At 41.7% G+C, this 25717-nt stretch overlaps 1 protein-coding gene and 1 long non-coding RNA gene across 4 annotated transcripts in view; one reads left to right on the top strand and one right to left on the bottom strand.

Moving 5' to 3' along the window:
* The window catches only part of LOC138767929 (uncharacterized), a 141502-nt gene that overhangs the window by 36547 nt on the left and 79238 nt on the right, over positions 1–25717 (top strand). The window lies entirely within an intron of this gene.
* Positions 3986–25717, bottom strand: part of ADGRL1 (adhesion G protein-coupled receptor L1) — a 279116-nt gene continuing 257384 nt past the window's right edge. For all 3 annotated transcript variants that reach the window (XM_069945803.1, XM_069945814.1, XM_069945823.1), the window contains 14 exons: positions 25188–25226; positions 24876–25059; positions 23262–23384; positions 22104–22309; positions 20861–21031; positions 20242–20451; positions 19889–20109; positions 19402–19468; positions 17310–17401; positions 17025–17193; positions 15956–16163; positions 15732–15857; positions 10884–10901; positions 3986–7651 (listed from right to left, as the gene is read on the bottom strand). In XM_069945803.1, coding sequence (XP_069801904.1) covers positions 6957–7651; positions 10884–10901; positions 15732–15857; positions 15956–16163; positions 17025–17193; positions 17310–17401; positions 19402–19468; positions 19889–20109; positions 20242–20451; positions 20861–21031; positions 22104–22309; positions 23262–23384; positions 24876–25059; positions 25188–25226 — 2529 coding nt within the window. In that variant the 3' untranslated portion in view covers positions 3986–6956. The remainder of the gene's footprint in view (positions 7652–10883; positions 10902–15731; positions 15858–15955; positions 16164–17024; positions 17194–17309; positions 17402–19401; positions 19469–19888; positions 20110–20241; positions 20452–20860; positions 21032–22103; positions 22310–23261; positions 23385–24875; positions 25060–25187; positions 25227–25717) is intronic.

Below are 25717 nucleotides of genomic sequence, written 5' to 3' on the forward strand. Positions count from 1 at the left end.
TTTAAGAGGTTTAGCTTGCTCAATAACTGATGGCCTAGTGATTGTTCTGCCAGTTATCTCTCCCAACTGGCTCCTGTCCTCCCCATACACAGGAGCATTTGGTATGGCTGAGTGTTTGTGTGCTCTCTGTGGGTAGGGGAAGGTTAAAGGGGAACTCCGGATAAAAATTTTTGTTTTCTATTAAAAGTACATTAAGTTATATAGATGTGTCTATATAATGTAGTACCGTATCTGTACGGTTCTGCCACACTGGTAGCTGATAGAAATCCAGGAAGTAGAGAAAAAAATGGCCTCTGTGCCAATCCACATTGTCTCCTGCTCCTTCTGCTCTCCCCCTTAGGAGACAAATCTTCCATGCCTCTGTCTCACATTGTGTGTGTTTGCTGAGATCAGGCTGATGATGCAGACAGGGGGCAGGGCGTGATGTCCCAGGAGGCTTGGCTGGATCCCCAGTGATTCACCATCTCTGACCGGCCAGAAGCAGGTGTTGCACTAATTTCTCTGATTGTGCAGTGAAATTAGGGCTGTGTTCACACATGTTGGAGTGTCATTGCAGTACTGCAGCGTATTCACAAAAATGATGCAGTAACACAAGTAAATAATGCTAAATGGCAGAGAGGATCAGAGCCTTATTGTGGGAATCAACTTCAAAGATAAAAGATGCTTGATCATAATATGTGCGTGGAAAAGAAAAGAAAAATTCAAAAAGTTCTTTACTTTATTCCAATATCAGCGTTACAGGTAGGGAATACAGCGTGCTGTGTGGTGTTACAGGTAGAGAATACAGCGCGCTGTGTGGTGTTACAGGTAGAGAATACAGTGTGCTGTGTGGTGTTACAGGTAGAGAATACAGTGTGCTGTGTGGTGTTACAGGTAGAGAATACAGTGTGCTGTGTGGTGTTACAGGTAGAGAATACAGTGTGCTGTGTGGTGTTACAGGTAGAGAATACAGCATGTTATGTGGTGTTACAGGTAGAGAATACAGCCTGCTGTGTGGTGTTACAGGTAGAGAATACAGTGTTCTCTGTGGTGTTACAGGTAGAGAATACAGCGTGTTGTGTGGTGTCACAGGTAGAGAATACAGCGTGCTGTGTGGTGTTACAGGTAGAGAATACAGCGTGCTGTGTGGTGTTACAGGCAGAGAATACAGCCTGCTGTGTGGTGTTACAGGTAGAGAATACAGTGTTCTCTGTGGTGTTACAGGTAGAGAATACAGCGTGTTGTGTGGTGTTACAGGTAGAGAATACAGCGTGCTGTGAGGTGTTACAGGTAGAGAATACAGCATGTTATGTGGTGTTACAGGTAGAGAATACAGCGTGCTTTGTGGTGTTACAGGTAGAGAATACAGCGCGTTGTGTGGTGTTACAGGTAGAGAATACAGTGTGCTGTGAGATGTTACAGGTAGAGAATAAAACATGCTGTGTGGTGTTACAGGTAGAGAATACAGCCTGCTGTGTGGTGTTACAGGTAGAGAATACAGCCTGCTGTGTGGTGTTACAGGTAGAGAATACAGTGCTGTGTGGTGTTACAGGTAGAGAATACAGCATGCTGTGAGGTGTTACAGGTAGAGAATACAGCGTGCTGTGTGGTGTTACAGGTAGAGAATACAGCGTGTTATGTGGTGTTACAGGTAGAGAATACAGCGTGCTGTGTGGTGTTACAGGTAGAGAATACAGCGTGCTGTGTGGTGTTATAGGTAGTAAGTGTGTGCTGTGTTGGTGGGACAACAATGAAATGATAAAGTACTGCAAATAATTCAGTAACACAATGAAACTGCAATGTGTGAACACAGCCTAGATGTTCTGCAATATATTTGGGCAGGGAATGTGCAGGGTGGGGGACTGTGATGAACAGCTGAAGGAAAGCATTGCATTCTGGAACCTGTAGTACTGTGTACAACTGCTCAACCAGGAAGTGCAGAAACACAAGACAGAACAAAATCCCCCAAAACAAATGGATAGTTTTTTGGTAGTTTCAAAACTGAAATAGATAGGTAGGTAATGCCTTATGCTTCTGCAGAAGTTAAATTTTTTTTAACCTCTACCTGGAGTTCCCCTTTAAGCCGCAGCCAGAGTACTCTGGCTTATTTCTCCCAGAGCAAAGGGTTTGGGCAGTGTTTTTTCCATCACGCCTGACCTGTATCTCTACTAACATCATGTGGAGTGTGGTGGGTACAGCTGATAAAAGTTTAAGTTGTGTGGGGACCAATGCTTCAAGGAACATGGAACAAGTGTATATGAACTTAAAAGTATGTGTAAATTGCATGTGCTAGGCTTAGGTTAGGTAAGGGAACCCCAATCTAGCAGATTAGCAGTCGCTTAGGATGTCTAATACAGCCGTTAATATGCCATGAGAACTTACACCCATTGGTAAACCCTCTACCTGACCTGTAAATAATATTTGTTCTATGAAATATAGATCATCAGTATCACATAAACTCTAACCGCCATTAAAGGGAACCAATCTGCCCAATCGGGCTGATATAGTTCCCTAAACCGCTGTATACAGCTCCTGCAGCAGCTGCGGCTCGTACCTGCCGTGGCTGCAGCAGAAGCTGTATAACCGAAAAAAGCAGTTTACTCCCCCGGGCGTGTGACAGGCAGTGGCGGGGAAGTAGTCATCTGGGCGGCTCCCCGCCAGTGTCTAGTCACCGCACTCTGCCTGTCAGCACGCTCCGAGGGGATGATTGACAGACAGAGAACTCCCTTACTGGCCTGTCTGCCTGTCATTCATCCCCTTGGAGCGTGCTGACAGGCAGAGCTGCAGGAGCTGTATACAGTGGTTCAGGGAACCATATCAGCCCAATTAGCCTGATTGGTTCCCTTTAAGGATTTCCAAAATATGGTAATCAGAGATGTAGCAGGTATTCATGGTGCCATAAAGGAACACTTGGATTAGAACCCCATTTCACAATGACCACTTTCAACATAAAGGGGCATGTTTATCAATGTGCACCCCTAGCGTCCGCCACAGAAAAGCCAGATTTATTGTGGTATATGCCTCGTGTAAACCCTTCTCACCTGATGAACAGGAAGGGAGGGGGGCGCAGCAAGAAGGGGAGGAGGTATGGCCTTTTCTTGTGCCAAATTTATCATGGCAGAAATCTATACCTGCTCTGGATTTACTTAGGCATGCACCTCTTAGTAGCAGTACCCAGGTCCTAAAAAAATCTCCCCCAATGTCCCTGACATAACATTTTTTTTGGTACCTTTGTCACCAATACCCCTGCAACCCTAGTATTCTAATGTACTAACCAAGTCTTATAGGGAACCTGTCACAGTATATGTGCTCTCTGATCTAGAAGCATCATGTTATAGAGGAGGAGAAGAAGGGTTACTATGTAGTTTTGTGACAACAGATTCCGTAAAACTAGTAATCAATTTGCTCACTTTGCACTCAAGAGTCCAGTGGGCAGTGTTATACTGGAAAGACTGTCAATCACTGAGTAGCACTCAAGAGTCCAGTGGGCAGTGTTATACTGGAAAGGCTGTCAATCACTGAGTAGAACCACCCATTGGACTCCTAAAAGTGGGCAGGATTTTTCAAATACATAAGTATTCCCCTACAAAAATATAATATAATCTGATGTCGGCAGATCAGACTAGTTCTGTGTGGCAAGCTATAAGTTATGCCTATCTCCAGTCTTGCTGTCTGTTGTATGTGACAGTATGGAGCTGTGCTATTTTTACGCTTTTACTTTCAATATAACCAAGGACACAACTGCAGACTTTGTAGACATTGCAAGACAATATATTACAGCAATAACCTCTATTGTTTTTTTGGATTTTGCAAAACTATTTGCTACCTTAGAACATGGCTTTAGAGTACCATGGGGATCCCTTTCAAGAGAAAGCTGTTGGTTCCTGTCGTTTCTGGTTACTCTTTTGGACATAAATCTAACAGTCTGTAAATTAAAACAGTACGCAATAAAAGACGACCATCCAGAAATCAAAATGTTTTTATTGGTGTGTTTTCTTTCACTCCACAAGTTGCGATATTTAATTTTTTTTTTTTTTACTTTTTTTCAGCATTATTTTTTTCTGCCTTTTTTTTTTTGTTTTATTTTTCTATGTACGATATCATGTTCAGTCTTTCGTACGATATTTTTTTTTTTCTTGTTTTTGTTCGCTTGTAGAATGGCGTTCGACCCATTTCTGGTTTTGGCATATGAAAAAGAAAATGAAGGAAGGAGAGAGAGAGAGGAGAGGAGGGGGGCGGAGAGGTATTTTACCCTTTGCTCGTCAGACTCAGGGGTAGGGTGGGATTGGCAGCGAAACACATCAGGACGAAGCAGAAAGTGACATACATGTGCACAGAACATAAATATGTGCCACTGATGTTATGTAAATGGACTCAAGACCACCTCTCTCGAAAACGTAGAATTCCCAGACATAATCTATTGTTAGAAGGCTACTTCCATCACATGGCGCCCAATAATTCAGAGACCATGACCAGTGATAGAGTGCATACTCTCGCAGTCTTCTGTACTTCCTCTAATAGGAAGGTCATCTAGCTTTGAGGTTTTCTATAAGAATCTATAATGGTATTTTACACCCGTTTCTCATGGGCTTCACATAAATATCATTTCTATATTCATATTGTCTGAAATATAACAATGACAAAAATATTCTTTGTAAGTGCTGTGTTCTGCTCGGGGAAACATGCAGATTCTTGATAGAGGAAGTTCCTTTTCTCTATACAGTAGAGCTCAGCTGACTTCGTAAGGGTCGAGGAGCGACTTCTCATGTCTATACAGCTTGGAGATATGCTTTTCTAGTAGTTTATAGGACAAGCAAGGACATATGAGATGCTTAGCTTGCCTACAGCTAATACCATTTATCCTGGTGTGCCAAAATTATAATTGCGTCTCTCTGCTCTTATCACATTGGATTTTTCATGGTAGGGGGTACCATGTCTCGTTTTTGCACAAGAAAATAGACAGAGCTTCTACTATTACTAACACAGAGGAAAGACCATCATAATTAGAATGACAATTCCATGGAGTGTACACCATGGGACCTGCGTCTCTGTACCCAAAACCCTTAAATATGGATATATTAACATTTCATATATCTATGTAAATATATAAAGACCTATAAATTTAGAGACATATAGATCTGTACAGGGAAACATAAAGCAGATATATGATTGTAGATAGGTTTTGGCATTAGCTGTGGTAATGTCACCAGTGCTTTGTGCTACCCTTAGTGAGGAAATAAAGACCACTCTCGGAGTTGACTTTAGGTTGAGGCACTGTAGGGGCTGGTAAAATGATTGTTCTGAGTTGCCCCCAGACGTCATGCCTTATTGCACTGTTCCCTATACGTCATGGCCTACATATAGCAGCAGATGGCTTTATGATGTATAGGTTTTGAATTATTTTTTATGTAGCTTTACCATTACTTTTTGTTGTTTTTGTACCATGCCATCCTCAGACCTTGTTAGGGTTCACATTACATACTTTGTTACTCAAAATGATGACAACCACCATTTTGATCACCGTCGGAAAATAAATTTAGCTTTTATCTCAGGCAGGTAGATGGCCAGATATAAGAAGAACCTGTACAATTCTAGATTTTTACATGCAACGTAAAAATAAATTAAGACAAAATGCAGGGGGAAAAAAAAGAAAAGAAAAAGGTAGCTGGAGACACAAGGTGGAATCTTTGGGACTGACGAAAGAAGATCATCCATGATCCTGTGGCAGAAGGGACAAATAGTACAGTAATGTGCCCAAACCAGATACAAAGAAACAAAGCAGAAGGCAAACACATATAAATAAAAAAAGCCCCCTACTGACCATTTCCGCACCTCATATATAAGTTTGTGAAGAAGGGTGTAGGCATCTCCCCTCGTCTCTCCCTTCCCCCTTTTAGAAGTTCGTTATTTACAGTAGTCGGAAAGGACACTCGCTTCCCCCATTGTAAAAGTTCCAATGTTCCTCTGTAATAGAGGCAGGGGGTGTTTTGTGCTTAAATAAAGAATATGCAGGGCAGTTGTTAAGTTCAGTTTCACCCCAACTTTCAATCGTAGTCATTTCCAAATTCTTTGTCGTGGTTTCTTGGTAGTTTCTTCTGTCTTTCCTGGTGAACCACAGTCTGGTCTTGTCTGATTTGATATAAAAAGAATCTCGTACCCTGTCTTTGGGGCTGACATAGGGGTTTGGGTGAGTAGAGAAGGTGGAGGTGACAGCCATGTTTTTGAGAAGCCCAAGGAAGTTCACTATTAAACAAAAACTGTCTTTTCTATATCTTTTTTTTCCTCATTGAATTTCCGTGATCTGCCCCTGTTTTACTACGGGAATGCAGATTTTATAAGCTGTGACCTTTCAAAAATAAAAAATGTAAATTTTCACAATCTTAGGCAATTTCTGTCCTCTACTTTCTCATTACTCAGCAAGCCCCATAGGCTGTTTGGCACCACTTATCGAGCGCTAGTGATTAATTTCTTACCATGTAGTCTCATTGTTTGCATCACTTGAAGACATCTGGTGTTTCTAACACAAATGGGCTGCCTACAATTATTACAGGCTAAACACTACACCTGTCTGTATCTTCTCATTAGTTCTTAATATTGGCTTGTTAACAATACTGCAAATTCCAGTGCCTAAACTGTTTTTGCATTGATAGCTTTCACAGGTCATCTTTGGGCAAACAAATGTGTTTTTAGGAGCATATTTTTGGCACCCAAACCCCTACCTGTTAGTGGCCTTCTATTTAAGAATTCCTAACAGACACTGGCAACCAAAAGGAAATCCATGTAGACTGAGCCCCATCAAAACCCATTGTCCATTAGCCCAGGCAGTGTCTTGTCCTCACCCCTGTCCCACCAAAATAGCCCCTGTTCAAATACCCCTTCCTTCCATCTGACCCTGCTTTCTTCTGAAATGGAAAGGGAAGGCAGTATCTTTTTTATAGGGGAGTAACGAGGTTGGTGTCAGGGGTGGGTGAATAAGTTCAGAGGCTGGTGATGAGCTGCATTTGCCCGTCACCCTCGGGCACCGACCCTTCAAGACCCAGAAACCCCTGTGGCATCTGGTAGAAGGCCTGCAACTGCCCTCTGGGCACTGAACCCAGCCGGCCAGGGAAGTACATGGCATCTGCCCCCGTTGGTGGGGGCACCCCTTGGTGGCACGGCAGCATTTCCCCAGATGATGGCAGGCCCGGTTCAGGGCTACTATCTGGGTACGGAGAGTCTCTGAGGTTGGTCATGCTAGTATATAGTGAATCGCGATTGGGGGAGTCGCGAGGGGCAGCTTCAGCTTCAGACTCCTCCAGATCACTCTGGTAGAGGATTGACTGAGCTCTTTGTAAGAGAAGGGGCTCCTCCAAAGCTTTATACATGCGCTCCATCTCTAATGTAGGTACCTCTCCACCTTCTGCAATTGCCCCTGACGTCACTTCTTCATCTCCTGTGTCCGTTGTCCCTGCATGAGATTTGCCTCGTAGGTTGCTGTGTACCAGTTCTGAGATGATCATCTTTTCAAAGGCTGCTGCATCCGCTATATTACGACGTCCACCGCCATCTCCCATTTTGGAAGGGTCAGGAGGGAAGTCTCCAGCTCTTAGAGAGTAACTATTATTGAAGTTGCCATTAAGAGGAAGGGGTGGGAGTGGGTCCTTACCACATGGATCTCTGCTTAAGGTGTGTTCTGTAGGGAAAGAGAACGAAGACAATCAGTGATGTGCATACCAAACATCTATTAGTGTTTGTAAGGGGGTGAACCCGATCCTTTATCATCTTCCCAGAACACATATGGTGGATATATTCTAACTATTGGTTGTATATTTCTTTATATAGACTGATTAGTTGTCTGAGAGACTGCTCAACAGTTAGGGGGACATATATCAAGAAAAAAATGTGTATTTTTATGCGGAAAGTGCCGATTTGCGAATATTTTATTCGTAAAACCGCCATTTGCGAATAAAATATTCGCAACTCTGCACTTTCCGCCGAGTACGCCGGGTGGCGGGGAGGGGGTGTGGAGGGGGCGGAATGGAGGGCGCAGACTCAGAGTCCGCGCGATTCACCATTCGTTCCGCCAAAAGATACTCAGAAAACCTACTCCAGTCCTCAGCTGGCGTAGGTTTTTGGCCGTGCGCACCGGCTCGCACGGGATTTATGTAGAGGCAGTCCGCCTCTACATAAATCTCTGTAGCGCCGGAGATGCGGGGGCATTTTTAAGTCCGGCGCAGAAAACGGCAGACTTAACCCCTTAACGACATCGGGCGTAAATTTACGCCCTGATGCCGGTAAGGGAGTTCAGAGCGGGGCCGCGCGGCGGCCCCGCTCTGAACCGCGCCGGTCCCGGGTGCCGCGTGTAGCCCGGGACCGTAGGTATTAGCGGGCACGGTCCGATCGCCGTGCCCGCTAATACAGTAATCGGATGCAGCTGTCAAAGTTGACAGCTGCATCCGATTACCGGACGCAGCGTCATCCCTGGTGTCTAGTGGGGAGATCGCTCCTCCGGGATGTTATCCCGGAGGAGCGATCTCCGTAAATGAAGCCGGCCGGGGACCGCTCCAAGATGGCGCCGTCCCCGGCTCGGCACTCGTTTACTTCCGGCTGCAGCAGCCGGAAGTAAACGAGTGCCTATCTCATGGATCTCTGCAGCATATCTATGCTGCAGAGATCTCTATGAGAGATCAAAGCACTTATACTAGAAGTCCCCCAGGGGGGCTTCTAGTATAAGTGTAAAAGTTTAAAAAAAAATGTCATTAATAGTAAAAAGCCCCCTCCCCTAATAAAAGTCTGAATCACCCCCCTTTTCCCAGGTTATAAATAAAAGTAAATAAATAAATAAATAAATAAACATGTTTGCTATCGCCGCGTGCGTAATCGCCCGAACTATTAATTAATCACATTCCTGATCTCGCACGGTAAATGGCGTCAGCGCAAAAAAATCCCAAAGTGCAAAATTGCGCATTTTTGGTCGCATCAAATCCAGAAAAATTGTAATAAAAAGCGATCAAAAAGTCGTATATGCGCAATCAAGGTACCGATAGAAAGAACATGTCATGGCGCAAAAAATGGCACCTGACACAGCCCCATAGACCAAAGGATAAAAGCGCTATAAGCCTGGGAATGGAGCGGTTTTAAGTGTTGTATATTTGTTGACAATGGTTTAAATTTTTTAGAGGCCATCCGATACAATATAAGTTATACATGTTACATATCGTTTTAATCGTAACGACTTGAGGAACATATATAACAAGTCAGTTTTACCCCAGGGCGAATGGCGTAAAAAGACATTTCCCCCAAATAAACAAAATGCGTTTTTTTTTTTTCAATTTCACCACACTTTGAATTTTTTTCTGGTTTCGCAGTGTACTTTATGCAAAAATTCAGCCTGTCATTGCAAAGTACAATTAGTGACGCAAAAAATAAGGGCTCATGTGGGTCTCTAGTTGGAAAAATGCAAGTGCTATGGCCTTTTATGCACAAGGAGGAAAAAACGAAAACGCAAAAATCGAAATTTGCTCTGTCCTTAAAGGGTTAATAAATGTCCCCCTTAGGGTCCAATTACACGAAGCGATTTTTAACGATTAACGACTAACAATAAACCATCAAAAACGGGATTGTTTGTCGTTAACCTGAAATCGTTCACCATATTACACAGAATGATGGTAGTTAGTTACGATCGTTATTGCGATCGTTACTATGATCGTTTATTCCTTCTGATCCCAGCAAAACATTGAACAATGTGCAATTACTCTGAACGATTAGTGAAAAAATGCGGAACTTGGGCAAGATATGTGGAATTACAGCGAACAATTAGCAAACGATTAACGATAATTTTAGGTTCATATCTAAATCAACGACATACGAACGATTTTTCGATCGTTGCCTGCAATTACACAGAACGATTATTGTTTAAATTCAAATGATATAATGATTTTTCGCATGATAATGGTCCTGTGTAATAGAACCCTTTAGTCATGGGCTGCATGTTAACCTCGTCTGCAGTGAATCTCTGGCGTTCAAACCACGATAGCTAGCCAGCGATTCATTAGCATATCAGGTGCAGGGTCCCGATCGTAGGAACGCAGGGGCTATGATGTCAGGACAAGCATCCCTGCAAACTAGGAGACAGCAGCAGTTAGATGAGCCTCCTGGTTTCCATCCATTCATGTAGCGATAGGTCATTTTTGTCCAGTGGAGAGATTGGAAGAAGGCTGTGAGATATGATGTCAAACTTAAATGGAGAAAGCTGTCTGGTGTGTTGGAGTCAATTAAAAGTGTGGTCTGGCTATTACTAAAGCGGGCTAGAAGGGAGGCTGACTATGAAGTGTTTTGCAGTGTTCCACGCAGGACCTCTGTTTCCACCTCTTTCTGTGACAGGAACTGTCCAGGGGAGCAGCAGCAAATCCCCATAGAAAACCTCTTCTGCTCTGGACAGTTCCTGACATGGACAGAGGTGGCGGCAGAGAGCACCAATTGATTTGAAAGAAAAAAAAAATAACTGGAGTACCTTTTTAAAGAGGACCTTTCAGTAGCTATCTAGTTGATAATTTAATTCTATGGCCAGATAGGGCTTAGCTTCAGAGTCAGTTATTTACCTTTTTTATTTTTATGGTGTAGGTTACTCCTGTGCCAGAAAATATGACAAGAAGTGTCCGCAGGGCATTTCTTATTGCCGCAAGTGCTGAGATATCCCAACCCATGTCTTTCTCTGCTACACCTTCCAGCCCACTCACATCCGGCCCCTTGCCTATGACTGACAGCTTCAAAAGTGTCTTCTTAAATCCCTATCCACAATTAAAGCCTGTATAGGCACTATAGGCCCCCTGCTGGGATGTAATGCACATGTATGCAGCGTAATACCTTTACTTGCTGTTGCAGTATCATATGTCATAATTAGTTAAGAGCAATGCAATACTTACTAGGATCTCTGAAGCTCCCTGTTGTTGCAATGGGGAAAAAAGAGTGAGACAAAGAGAAATTATTATACTGATATTGAAAGATATATCTACTGTTACAATAAATGGTAATGACTTTAACAATGAAAACTATAACCCTAGTAATCTCTAGTGACACCATCATTGCCCTTTCCTATAGAAATGGCTATAAAGTATTTCTATTCTACATAAGAGCATCTGCTATAACAACAATAGATTTTTATTTGATCAATAGGATAGAAAAATCACGATAAGTCTTTGAAGCCTAGAATGAAGTTTGCAGCCACGCACTTCACCCAGAACTTACTATCGCAGCGGTTCTCAGGACTGAGGCCTTGTGTGGTCTAAAGTTTTCACAAGCCAAAAGTGTTTACAAACATCACTAACAGTTCAAGTTCAGCCATGGTTCCTGTAACTTATAGATCTGGGATGTTGCCACTCTTCTGTATCATCTCTGTAAATGTTCATATGATCTCTATAACTGTGCAGAGTGGGCGGGCTTTCTCCCCCAAAGATTTCTACTTACATCAAAATAATACACTAAGGCTAGGGCAGCTGACAGGCAAAAAATAGTGTGTGATCATATAAAACATGCTTTACTTTTATACACACAAGACGTTGGCACAAAACTCGGAGAAAGTGCATTACAGTTTTGCTGTTTAAAGGAGTATTCAGGCGAAAATCCTTTTTTTTTCTTTCAAATCAACTGTTTTCAGAAAGTTATATAGATTTAAATTTTGTTCTATGCTAAATTTTCCAGTCTTCCAGCACTTATCAGCTGCTGTACATCCTGCAGGAAGTGATGTAATCTTAACAGTCTGACACAGTGCTCTCTGCTGCCTCCCCTGTCTGAGAACTGTCCAGAGCAGGAGAGGTTTTCCATGGGGATTTGTTACTACTCTGGACAATTCCTGTCTCGGACAGAGATGTCAGCAGAGAGCACTGTGTCAGACTGGAAAGAATACATTTCCTGCAGGACATATAGCAGCTGATAAGTATGGGAAGACTGGACATATTTAAATAGAAATAAATTACAAATCTATATAACTTTCTGACACCAGTTGCTTTGAAAGAAAAAGATTTTCACTGGAGTATCCCTATAACCTCTTTTTCTATTGGAGCCTATGACTGGCGCCTTTAGGCTGCGTTCACACTACGTATATTTCAGTCAGTATATTTCAGTCAGTATTGCAACCAAAACCAGGAGTGGATTAAAAACACAGAAAGGATCTGTTCACACAATGTTGAAATTGAGTGGATGGCCGCCATTTAATGGCAAATATTTGCTGTTATTTTAGAACAACGGCTGTTATATTGAAATAATGGCCATTATTTACTGTTATATGGCGGACATCCACTCAATTTCTACATTGTGTGAACAGATCCTTTCTGTGTTTTTAATCCACTCCTGGTTTTGGTTGCAATATGAGGACCACAATACTGACTGAAATATACGTAGTGTGAACGCAGCCTGGCCAAGGTGGTAGAAATCTGCAGCCTAGTGATGGATGTGGCAACATTCAGACTAGTGGGGAGGCTGCTGTACACATGGGTCTTGCAAGGCTGATTTAGTTTTCGTTGTTAGTCTGGAACAATACCCAGCAACCTGCTGTAGTATCCCATCAGTCAGGAATACATTTGTGCTGCCCAGCTCTGTCTATTGTCCCAGAAGTACATTTCTGAAAACTATGATGCCCAATGGTTCCCTGCTGCCCCTAAGCATCTGTGTATTGTACGTGATGTTGACGGGACTGTTGCTTTCTTGACAGATCTCTTTGAGGTTAAATATTAGAATTAAACAGGAAAATGGACACATGGCATTTTACCGAGCGCCATGATGATAAACCCACAGTATACGGTGACAAAGAGTTATTATAACAATATATTAATGGAATTCTGTCTGCAGTCTCATGCTGCCTGGACCCGCTCTGATTAGAATATAAGTTTAATTATGCAAAAGGAAATGTGTTTTCACTTTCCGTCTTTGCCAGCTGTTTTAAGAGCACAAATTTAAGAGGATTTCACATGGAATGCAATCAGCCTCCCGGTATAAATACAACATTAGGGGTGATTTAAAGATAAAAAAAATCATCATCCTTCATCAGTTCTTGGTATGGAACCATGATACATTTCCAACATCAAGCCTGGATGAGTCTACTGTGACAAAATGTCACCAGGGGCCCCATAGTAAAACTCAAAATGGCCCCGCTCCCCACTGAGAGCAAATATACTATGCCTTTATTGAATTGAATTTCTACTATTTCATTTTTAGTTCCAAATTTCTGCGCTGATTAATTTCATTATATATGTGTATAGCGGAGCTCTGTTTTCATTTGACTTAAGCCCCTATTACACGGGGCGGCTGTGAGGACCAAGTGAGCTCTGTCGGTGCTCGCTTGCTCATCGTTCCCTGCTCGCTGTCGCCGCTATTACACAAGTTGGCAGTGAGCGGTTGAGTACAGGGGGGCTGTGGGAAATTTGGGGGGGGGGGCTACCCAGGTGGTTACTACATCATCCGGGCAGCCCATAGCAGAGGTCTGCTGCGACCGCTCCTATTCTACGGAGCGACGGCAGCAGATCATTGCTATATTAGTGGTTTGGCTTTCAACATGTTGAAAGACATATGACTGCAACGACCAGCCGACATTGTTCGTGTCAGCCGATCGTTGCCTTCTATTACACAAGACTATTATTGTCCGTTACAGTGTAATAGGGCCTTTATATAACTTAGATCATTCTGGCTGTGTGACGCCATCACTAGGAGGGGCTATCTGCATATGGATAATACAGCTTGGACTGAAGCTGTATAAGGGCCAGTTGACACAGAGTAAAATCGGCAGAATTCTATGGTGGAGCTCTCCGCCGCAGAATCTTGTGTGACGTCTGTTTCAGTGGGACAGCTTGCGCGCCTCTGCTTCTGCCGCTCTCCGTTCAAAGAATATGCTTTGAGCAGAGAGACGATTTTACTATGTTTGTTGAGAGCTCCCTCTGTTGGAGAATATAGGTACATCTTATTATAATAGGAAAGAAGCTATTTTTTGCAGGGCTTCATAGATGTCATCTGCTTTGCTAGCAATTTTGATCCATTAGTATGGATAGGGCAGTATAGAAATGCTCTAAATTTTGTATTGTTGTAATGCCTTGCTTGGTGTGATCAAAGCACTGATACTCATGGTTTGGCAGCGCACAACAACATATAACCAGTGTAATGTGACATGTACGAACACAAGATGGATCAGCTGATGGACAGGATGACAGACACATTCTGATAGGACTGACATAGACACAAACACCTTAATAGAAACTGCTGGCTAGAACAGAAATCATGCGTGATGCCAGATTTATTTTTACAATAGACTTTTAGCCAACTCTGATTCCTCAAGTGGAACTTGTAAAGAATCCCCTACTACCAGGACTGGTTTGCGGGCATGAAAAATGGGCCAGGGCTCCTCTCTCCAAAGGACTGGCCCCCACAGAAAACCTGAAAATAGAAGTAGACCTTCTCCTCCATCCCCCTTTTCCATTAAAGGGGTGTTCTAATTTGAGGTATTTATAGGGTATCTGGTTTATTGGTGTAGGTCCCAGAGGTCAGACCCGCATCTGTCTCCAGAATGAGGACCTGCACTGTCCAATATGGAGAGTTCGCTGCTGTTGTTTACATCCAGACAGAAACTGGTCAGAGAAAAGGCCGGGATTAAAAAAAACACCCAAAAACTAATCTGTGTTCTACTATTTCCATTTTTCTGGAGATGGATGTGGATCCCAGAGTTATAACCCATATCTGTCAAAGATATTCTTTGAATATAACACAAAGGCCCTTTAACCCCTTGACTACAACTGGTGTTATTTAACCCTTTCACTATTTAGACATTATATGTTAGTATAAGAAATGTGAGGAAAATATTTGAAAGTGATATTTGGTCATTATATAGCCTGGAGGACCCAGCCAAGGTGTGACTCCTGTAGAGAAACCACTAGAGATGAGCGAACCCGGTTCGGGTTCGAGTCCATCCAGACCCGAACGTTCGGTATTTGATTAGTGGGGGCTGCTGAACTTGGATAAAGCTCTAAGGTTGTCTGGAAAACATGGATACAGCCAATGACTATATCCATGTTTTCCACATAGCCTTAGGGCTTTATCCAACTTCAGCAGCCACCGCTAATCAAATGCCAAAAGTTCGGGTTCGGATGGACACGAGCATGCTCCAGGTTCGCTCATCTCTAGAAACCACCAAAACCACCATATTAAGTGTCCCTATAAGTCAATGTAATGACCAGGGAGATCTGGCTAGTCCTGGGTTTCGAAACTCTTGAATGAGGCTCCACAGGCTCTTCTTTTGCATATTCATGTTTCACAGGATTTCACTGCATTGAGCGCTTTAACTAGAAGCCGGCAGTGTTATGTTTGGCTGGTCTCCCTGAGATCAGCGATCTGTTTCTCTTATGTCATTATATAATGTTATTTGGTGCTATTTTGGCATTGTTTGTTAGCTGTATTATCTGGAAACAGAGAATTATGGAAGTTTTATTTAGTGTTGAAAGGGTAAAAAGTACATATCAACCATCTGGAAGAAAGGTGTAATTTGACATGCTACTTGTCACTCTATCCTATTGAGTTACTTTAATTTCTTTCAAAACTGGGTAATAAGGAGTGGGAGTGAGGCAAAGTAAGGCCTGGAAGAAAGATTCAGCCTTGTTCAACAATGGGAAGTAGAGATGAAACCTCCACCCGAAACAGTTTCTTTTTTGTTTCTGGGTAGAGGTTTGGAGAATTCTTATATTCTATAGAAAATTAAACAAATAGTATCTCTTGCTTCACATAATCCGTCTCACCAGTGGCATTGTATCCTGGGGAGGATGGACTGAAACCCACAGACTCGGTGATAAGCGTGTTGTATGGACTGCTGCCAACACGACTCTGCAACACAGGATTTGTCAGCAAGTGGTTTCCCATTGTGCCTGGAGGAGACGATAAACAAGAGTCAGCTGTCTGGAGTTACAATAGACTAAAGCAAACCCCTATAATGCAATATAAACAAGCAATGATTGACACATACCTCTATTCAAAGTTGGGGTGCTATTGAGGTCTCCAGCAATGAATGAGGATTCTGTCTGTTTCCTCACTGTATCATTCCACATCCTGCGGATTCGGCTCTGGGTGTAATATCGACTATTAACTGTTGACTTCAAGGTCCCGTGTTCGGCTCCTGGGCCCCTCACGCAGCAGTATGAATGTCTCAGACATTTACTGTATTCCTTATGTACCTACGGAGACAGTGGATACAAAAATTTAACTTAAAGGGAATCTGTCACTAGGTTTATTTCGCCTTAAAGAAGGGCATCATAAACTAGTGACAGAAATGCTGAATATCATTCTGTTCAGCCGTTCTTTTAATATGCAGGAGAATAGGATTTTTGCCACACCCCTCCCCCCACCTGCCATCTGCTGATTGACAGCTGACTGCCTATACACAGCATGAATAGATAACTGCCAATTAACAGCTGATGGGCAGAGTTTTCTGCTTGAGGACTACCTGGATCATGCACATAATGGTGAGGACTACTTATTGTCCATGTTATTCAGGAGGAGATCTCTGGATCAGCTGCACAGAGCAATGTAAGTGATAGATCATTCTGTTCAGCTTCTCTGTCAATAGTTTATGCTACTCTGAGATAGGACGCCATACACCTGCTGACAGAGTCTTTTTAAAGACAATGCATGGGACTAAACTGAACTAGTAACACTTGTAGTTCATTCTCCAAAAGGAGGAGAGGAGACAAGACTAGTTAAGCTAATGCTAAGAGTTTTTTTTTTCCCTTTTTAGAGGGGAGGTAATTTACACACTTTTTTTTTCCCCATGCCTAAAATTAAGGCTCCATACACCAGCTGGGTCTCGTCATTGAGAAACAGCCCCCCCAGGGCTATGTGTTACATAATGATGCAATACATTGTGCTTCATCCATATTACAAACATAAATGTTTTCCAGCTAGTCAGCTCCGAGTGTAGAGGTTTTCTTGGTTTCTGCAGAGCATAATTGCAGTGGAGTGGCCTTCAGCAAAGGCCATATTATTTGTGAGACACCCCGCAAGCCTCTTGTTACAGATGTTACACAGTGCATGCTAACCTTCTTCTGGAGAGCACAATGGAAGATAAAGATGAACAAGCCTTGCAGAGCATTGAAAGTAGTAAAAAGATATGCCAGGACCAGAGATTCCTTATTAATGAACAGAAGGCCGAATGCCCAGGTAAGACCAAGAAGGAAGAGCAAGGTTACGGCTCCCAAAGCCCAGGACCTAAGAAAGGGAAAAAAACAACAGATATTCTGAAAAGAATGAATGTAAAAGCATAAGCTATAACTTGGGGAACACAAGTGAAGTAGTAGTAGTAGTAGGGTTTGTTCAAAGCTTACTTGATGTTCTCTAATCGACTGGAATCCGGTTTAAGGACAGAAGAGGAGCGCAGCATCTTGTGAAGAGTGACCAGGAGGATAAGTAGGTTCACCTGCAGAAAAATAATCAGTTTATCAGTATGGGAGGAAAGAATCAATACATTCCAGCTTAGAAGAAGTGCCAACTTTTCTTTTTTGTCTTCCTCTACCTATGTACTAACATTGCAGTGTATGTAGAGAGTCCATCCACTAGGAACTGGGGTGGCACCAACCTGACCTGGTCCCACCTTCCCTCAAAGTAATTTATTGCACATAACCGCCTGTATTCAAGATAGAATTTTTTTTTTCTATGTTTGGACATTGAAATTAATACCATCTTATCGACTCATAATTATGTAGGACAAAAAAATGTCTAAGTATATAATAAATGAATGCGGACTGAAAACTAGAACACTTTGTAAAATCTTTCCAACCTAAACACGGGCCTGCATACAGAATTGCGTCAATATTTTGCCACAAGTGTACAATGCCCTTGTCACTGCAAGTCTTACTGTAGTAGAAAACATACGGAGATTGCGACTTATAACGCCGCAGGGCCGATCTGCCATCAAAGTTATGCTCCAACGGAGTCGGTCTGCCATCACTTAAAAAATAAAACCCTTAAGCTGTATTGAAAAGTGTATATTAATTAAAATACCTAATTGGTCCTAGGAGAGAACTATTGTCATTTTTCCCCCCTATAATTTTACATTTTTATTACAAGCATCGTTTGCTTAAGACCTGATGGTGAAATTAATTTCTCAAATGCAAAGAAGTCGGCAACATCTGTGCCGTTACTTGTTTCCTTCAGAGGTACACAATGCGGTGTAATGTAAGCAGAGACATGAGCTTCTCTATACATACAAACGTACCAGTGCAGAGTTCGTCAAAGTTATCTGGGGTCTTCGAAAGAACTTTTCAGCAAGGTACATTACCAGAAGAGCCCCTGGCTATATGCCCTAGTACAATACATGGATGTCATACATGCTTTACTTTCTAATGACAAAATCCTGAATAGACATTCATTGAAAAAAGCATGCCTTGTTCTGGAGGACTTGGCGCTTCACTTGAATGGGCATTGTGTAAAACTAAATTTCCAAGAGCTGACAGCTTCACCCACTGACAACAGCCAGGGGTTTCGACAGACAGATCATACATTTGGAAAAGAGGTTGCCTATGCTGAGCAAATGCAGTAACTGTAGAATAGGTTCACATGTAGTATTTAGTCAAAGAAGAACTATATTGGGAAGATTTTCACTTCTGTATTCTGGAACCTCTTTTTTTGGCTAGAAAAATACTGACCTAAATAGTATCTTTTTCTCTATACATATACACAGCCAATGAGATTCTTTTGTGCAGACTGTCTTGTCTCTGCTTTCCTCATTTTCCTTAGCTTGTGCTTTCCACTAACGTTTCTCTCCCCCCCCATCTGTTATCGAAGCTGGTGTGTAATCTCCCCCCCCCCCCCCCCCACCACAAACTGTTTTCTCTAACACTGAAAGAGCAATGTCTCCTTGACATCTTTTTCCGGGCAACAACTAAATGGTGAAATTTTTCTTTTTACTGAACACTGTTTAGAAACATGTGTCAATTTGCATCCAGGAAATAAACCAACAATAATAAAAATAAATGAATAAAAATCAGCTATTAAAAAACTTTCAATAGCTGACCATTCCTATTGAAATCATTTGGTTAGGTTGACTTTTATCTGATTATATTGGCACCCCGAGAAGAATAAAGGCAGCATAAAAGAAAGCCAGAAAGAATACAAATGTCAGGAAGAAGTACCAGTATGCATATCAATATAAAAGCACAATATGCCTACCTGAATGGCTATTTTAAGTGATACTACATTACGTGAACTGGCACTTGTCACTTGAGGCTTAAATGTTGACGTGTGTGTCTAGTTGTGTTATACAATGCAGAGGATGAAAATAGTGAAGCCAAGAAAACAGCAGAAGAGTGAGAAAGAAGAAAACATGTAGAAGAGGAGGGAGAGCTGGGAAGATAGTGCCGGATAAAGTTAAGTGTTGACAGTGAGCTAAAGAGAAGAGACACCAGTATCATTACTCACCACAATAACAAGGGAAACCGGGCCAATAAAACTCCAGATGAAATAATTATCAACTCGCAGCCAGCAACTGTGACAATAAGAGAAGCGGCAAAACAGACAGTGAGGAGCATTGATAGAAACGCTGAGAAACAGCTACATCCTGATAAGTAATTAATGAGAGATGAAGACACTTCCAGTCCCCGTGCAGACATAGGACGAGCGAGAATGTTAAAGGGCAGAATTACATTGTTCGACACAATACAAGACAGTCTCAAAGAGCAGTTACGTTGATACAATGTATTTGATGACTAAATGACTGCAAAATAAATAAGACTGTCATAGAATGAAGTTATGTGTATGAGTCATTGAAGAGTGATATGGATACAGACCATTGGGAAGATAAAATATGATTGGAGGCTGTCATAGAGTGTAGTCAAAGAGACGTGTTATGGTTGGAGGCGGTGTACAAAAACATACAAGGCTATGTATAGGCATCTAGAAAACTCACGCTTTATCAGTGCCGTAACTCCTGTAGTCCACAGCTGCAGAGATCCCTACCACAAGAGCAGGAAACACATAGCCACAGAGGTAGTAGTACTTTCTCCGGGAATGTTCTGTTTCAAACACTTCCACCAACATAAGATAAAGTTGAACACCTTCCAGACACAGCCAGGAGAAAGCCGAAAGGCTAAAGAAGTGCAGGAGACCAGCCAAAATGGGACATACCACCTAAAGGAGATACAACACGGTCACTAACAAGATTGGGAGGTAGGGTAATGACAAAATGCCAGTGGACATTTAAAGATGGAATTAAGTAGGAGAGGTAAATGTCATTGAATCTATATAGATAAATCGTTGTACCTGGTACTGTGTTTTGTCGATACCAGTAAGGAAAAGAAGTTCAGCAAGGAACAGACTAACACACAGGTTCTTATGAATTGTGTTTCTGTCTGTTTGGAGACCTCTCAAGAAGCAGAAGGTGGATATACAGATTCCGAGACACACCAGAGAGATCACTATTCCCACCCAGGAGATGACGGAGAGAAGCAACTCGTTTATACGACCCTGGTACTAAGAAAATAGAATGTCTTGTAACTGAACATAATGTTAAAAATTTCCCAAAATAAAACTTAGCAACTAACAGGATGGGTCACACTAGGGACATACAGAAATAGCAAGGCCCAATTCATCTTCATCTAACATCGTATATTTTCTAGATTTCAGCTCTCAGTGTGTTATTTGTGGTTTTACAAGAGATGTTATACATCACAGGGAATTATCAATCCCTAAAAGCTAAAAATTTAGAGCCCAGCTTCATCTGGACAATAAAACCTTTACAGTGTAAAACCTTGTTCATAAATAAGAAAACCTCACTAGGAACCAAATTGAAAGGACGAGTACAAGTAATATTCTATTAAAGCTATGAAATGTTAATCTTCTGAAACAAGAAAATAAATCACGACAGTAACGGTGAACTCACCATGTCTCTGTGGGCCATCAACACAGCAAAATTAGTTAGATGGTTGCACGCACATGTTGTGTGGGTCTTGTTAGTATGCAGCAATCGACAACCTTGTGTTGACCAGAAACCCAACATCGAACGCTCAGAATAATTCCAGAAGGTACAGTTGGCATTGAAGTGGTTCTTAGACTGAGAAACAGAAATACATATGTAAGGTATACCAAGCATGAATGTGCTATTGAGAGGGGAATAGGCTGCTATGAGACTCTGGTGGTGGCTTTTCCCCCACAGAAACACAGGATGGAGCATTTTGAAAACACCCGTAATTTTTCTTTTTCTGTCATCTAGGGAGAATTAAGAGACTCCACACATTAAAAAGTTGACCTTTATTTATCTAATGCAGAGTGGGAACCTTCAACCCTCCTGCTGTTGCTAAACTGCAATTCCAATTAAAGGTGGAGCTTTGGCTGTCCATGCATGATTCAAATTGTAGTTTTGCAAGAGCTGGAGGGATGGAGGTTCCCCATGTTGAAAAAAACAATCCAACACTACTTAAACACTAAAAAATAATACTAATATTAATGTGCACAACTCGCCTGATATGTGTATGGAGGGCATGAACTTCAAGGAAAGTGTGGAACCGTCTGCTTGCACAGTTCTTTAAGCTAATACTGAGTTTCTGCGCACAGTTGGGCACAATTTATGAAGAGAAATTAGGTAGATTGTCCTAGTTTATGCCACATTCCCAATTTCTCAGCTTTAGCTCTAGGAGGGGGCATGGTTCAGATCAGCTAAATTTCTTGTGCGATTTATCAGCACAAAAAAGCTGCACATGATGCATGTTCCCCTTAATGTTTCTATTATTTTAGAAAACTTCATATCATAGTAAACATTGAGAGCCCAGGTGCCAATACCTCCACTGTTAAAACAAAAGGGCAGGAGTGCTTATCCTGGAATGCTAAGCATGTGGTACATAGATCCTCAGAAAATCTATAGAGTCTTTACACCACATGCTTGAACTATTCAGAAGTAAAACAGCACAGTGTTCAGGTGCCCCTTTGTTTCAGTAATTGGCGAGGGACTCACCAGCCAAGTTTCCAGTGATCACTATGACATGTTCAAAGTTTTTCTCAGGATTGAATCCAACCCCTTAGTTTCCATAAACTTTTGCAACTGCTAAACAGTAATTTCTTTACATTCTGCTTTATGTTGGTTTTCCACACATGAAGACCCCTTTTTACAAGTACATTTTTGTCTTCACCTGTAAATGTGGCAGCGTAAAAATAACAGGATCCATGAGGAAAACTCTGCTGGACTCTTTATTAATTGAGGCTGCAATGATCTGTGAGTTCACAACCAAAGAGTGTCCCGAGGAGCTGCCTTCTCCGCCAAAGCGAACAGTGGAATTCTCAGTAGACAGGAAGAGGCCCAAATTATTGTACAGGATGAAGACCACTTTCACAACCCCTAGGACAGAAAACCATTATAGGAATGACTGCAATGATCGAAACGTTGAACTAAAAATGTGTTACAAAGTTATTCATCCGCCATTTCCACCATAACGGAAGAGTCTGAAAATAACATTTAGGGTCACATTTCTCAAGATGCCCCCCCCCCTTTTCATGGAGTAACCACTTGCCTGATGAACGGGGGCCTGGAAAGGTGTGGCTTACCTTCTGCCATTTATCATGGCAGAAATGTACACCTGCTCCAGAGCAGGCATAGATTTCTGCATCCGCAGCAAGGCAGACAGTAGTCTCAACAGATTTACTAAGAGGTGTGTGCCTCTTAGTAAATCCAGCACGGTAAAGATACGAGTTTGCTGGTCTTGATAAATCTCTACTAAGGACATGTTCACAGTATGGAATGCGCCAGGAAATTTCAAGCGGACTCCTTGTAAAGTTTCAGTTGTTCCATTGACTCAACCTCAATCTGCCATCCACCCGAAGAATCCACATGTTCTGGGCAGAGGGCGGATTGAGCTTGAGAAATTATTTGAGTCAATGGGACAGGCCTCCGTTTAAAATTTCCTCACGTATTTCCTAGTGTTGGCAACCATTGTTTCCTATATTGTGCAACTAAATTGCAACAACTCCGATATCAAGTAATCACAGCACCACCAGTGGATAATCAGTTACCTTCTTCAGAACTTTCTAAGCCTAAAAAAATGTACTTTTTTGCTTAATGTGAGTAGGTAATACTTTGATTTTTTCAGCTGCGTAAGAGTTGGAATATAACTTTATTAATGTTTTCAATACTTTAAATTTTCAATGGTGTCTTTGTGGTGAAGATTTTGATCCATAGGTAATGGTGAAATGTAGAGTGTAAATTTTAAAATAATATGGAAGTCATACAATAACCATCTCAGCAATGACATAACTATGCAGAGAAACAGAAGCTTAATAAAGTCACAACTCACCATTGCGACTGTTCTGCTTGATGGAATTGGCAGACAGCTGGATAGAGCTGACACTGTGATTGTCTTGAGGGAAGATCAGCTCCGAGACGGGGCCATCGGTGTTTATGACAGAAACTTCCAGGACTATGAGAAGACATGGAGAGTTAGATATCACATAGACAGTGGGGAGGAAGTCACAGAACAGACATCACTTCTTTAGTACAAGAGAAATAGTTTTCTTGCTCCTGGATATAAGCTAATTCACATATATAAAAATTTTTTTTACCATAAAACCTTGCCTGTAAGACTCCATAACTTCAGCTGTATTTTCTTAATAAGCAATACCCCCCTATGTACAACCTACGGAAGTACAATGGACAGGCCTATTCAATAGATTATAGTGATTCGTGGCATGGATTACGACCTTGTAACACATACGGAACGTGTGAACAGGGCCATTTAAATTAATGGGTTTGTAGTGCTGTCTGCCTAAAGAAAGTGTGAATGAGGCCTAAGGTTGTCTGGCTCTACGCCCAATAGTATAGGGGCTGTTGAATAGTTGCATTCTTTTAATATGAAATATAGTAAAAAGAACATTCTAGAGTTCACAAAAAAAGATGAAAGAAGGCTGAAGGGACTTTGCACACCAAGCAGAAGTATAACATTAATCCTAAACATGTATAATTACCTTTTTGTCACACCTTTGTTCCCTATGTGCTCCTTCTCAACGCAGCATGAGTAGACATAGTTTTCACATCATGTGGGTAGCAGACTGCATTTCCCATCATGCATTGCTGACATCTACTTAGGGCTATCCTCCTCCACCTGTACTGCCCTGATTGCTGAACAGCAAGTCTCCACTCTATCGCGCACTTCATATTGTGCCGCCTCACTGCTGAGCCTCGTAAATTAGTTCATAATTCCCATTATCAGCTATATTACATATTTTGTATATCAGAATACCCCTTTAAATAACACAGTACACAATCTATTCCAGCCTGCCTTAGCTTTGTCATTGTAACACTCTGTTCCAAAGAACAAATAAATGACAGACCTATTGTAAGTCAATGAGGTCAATGAGTCATCAGGATTTGAATCATTAAAAAAATAAATAAGTCTGAAATGGATGTTATAATATTACCACCCATGATGCCAGTCTGATCATATCCTGAGTGTTGTACTTGATAATATGTTATAGAAAGGATGACAAATAGTTCTGAAAAAAATGCTGAAGTGAAGAGAACCTGTCACCACTCCTGGCCTGTCTGTTTTACCAAATACCTGCAAATTTCAATTCTAGATCCCTAATTCTTATAGTTTTGTAATGTGCCGTTCCTTTGTTATTATTAATAGAAATGTATGACCCAATAACCAACCAGGGTCATAGTCTGGCCCTGTCAGCTCTGATTGGATAGAGTCAGTCATTGTAGGGATACGCCCCCAATTGGTAACACCCAGTTGGAACGGCACATCACAGAGCTATAAGAATAGGTCATCCAGAATTGTTATTTAATTGGAAATACACATATTTACTAAGACTGATTAGGAGTCGTGACAGGTTTCCTTTAATAGAGTAAGCAATATTTAGCAATATTCAAGGTAAAATTATTTTATATTCCTCGAAAAATGCCTTACCAACATTAGGCTTAGCAGTCTGGAAGCGTGCAGGTTCCTTGACATTATCAGCCACCAGAAATGCCCCTTCTTCCAATATGTCCAGTAACATGGTAGCCGCGTGTTCTTGCTCCGTGACATTCATGTCTCTCCATGAGGGTAGCGCTTCTGGGCGTAAAAGGTTATCCACAGTCTCTACCACCGCCTACACAAATAATATACGCACAGAATATAAATGTCTTCAACAGTAGTTACCTGCTATGATACAGTAATGCGGCCTGAATGGGACTGTACATGGCAGGACTGCATTTACACTACTATTTATACTGTTACCTTGATGTAATCCTTGCAGGTCCTCTCCCTCTTGTGCATCTGTAAATTAAATAAAAGAGTATTAATAATAAATGCATAACACATCTGTAGATTAGTTTCAGAATAATTTATGAATGCAGTGTAAAGAAACTTACAATGTTCATGTGTGTGACAAAGTAGAGACAAGCTATTTGGTTATCCAAAGCAAAAGCTAGCAAAATACCTGTGTCATAATCTATACATAATGGAACAGCTGTCATCTTAAAGCTGCTCTTGTTCTAGAAGGAGTGGCGGTCATATGACAGCTCAATCTTTTAACCAATCAGACAGTAGCTGACAGTGATGACAGATGACAGTGTTTTAGTAGCTGGGGTTTGTTTGGTTTGTCTATTTGCTGATGACACAATAGTGTGCAATAGGGTTGATGTTCCTGGAGGTGTCTGTAATACTGAAAATGATTTAGCTTTACTAGATATGTGGTCCAAACAATGGAAACTGCAATTTAATGTTTCTAAATGTAAAATAATGCATTTGGTGTGAAGGAATCCTCC

This window comes from Dendropsophus ebraccatus, chromosome 1 (genome assembly GCF_027789765.1).
Source record: "Dendropsophus ebraccatus isolate aDenEbr1 chromosome 1, aDenEbr1.pat, whole genome shotgun sequence".
Taxonomy (NCBI): domain Eukaryota; kingdom Metazoa; phylum Chordata; class Amphibia; order Anura; family Hylidae; genus Dendropsophus; species Dendropsophus ebraccatus.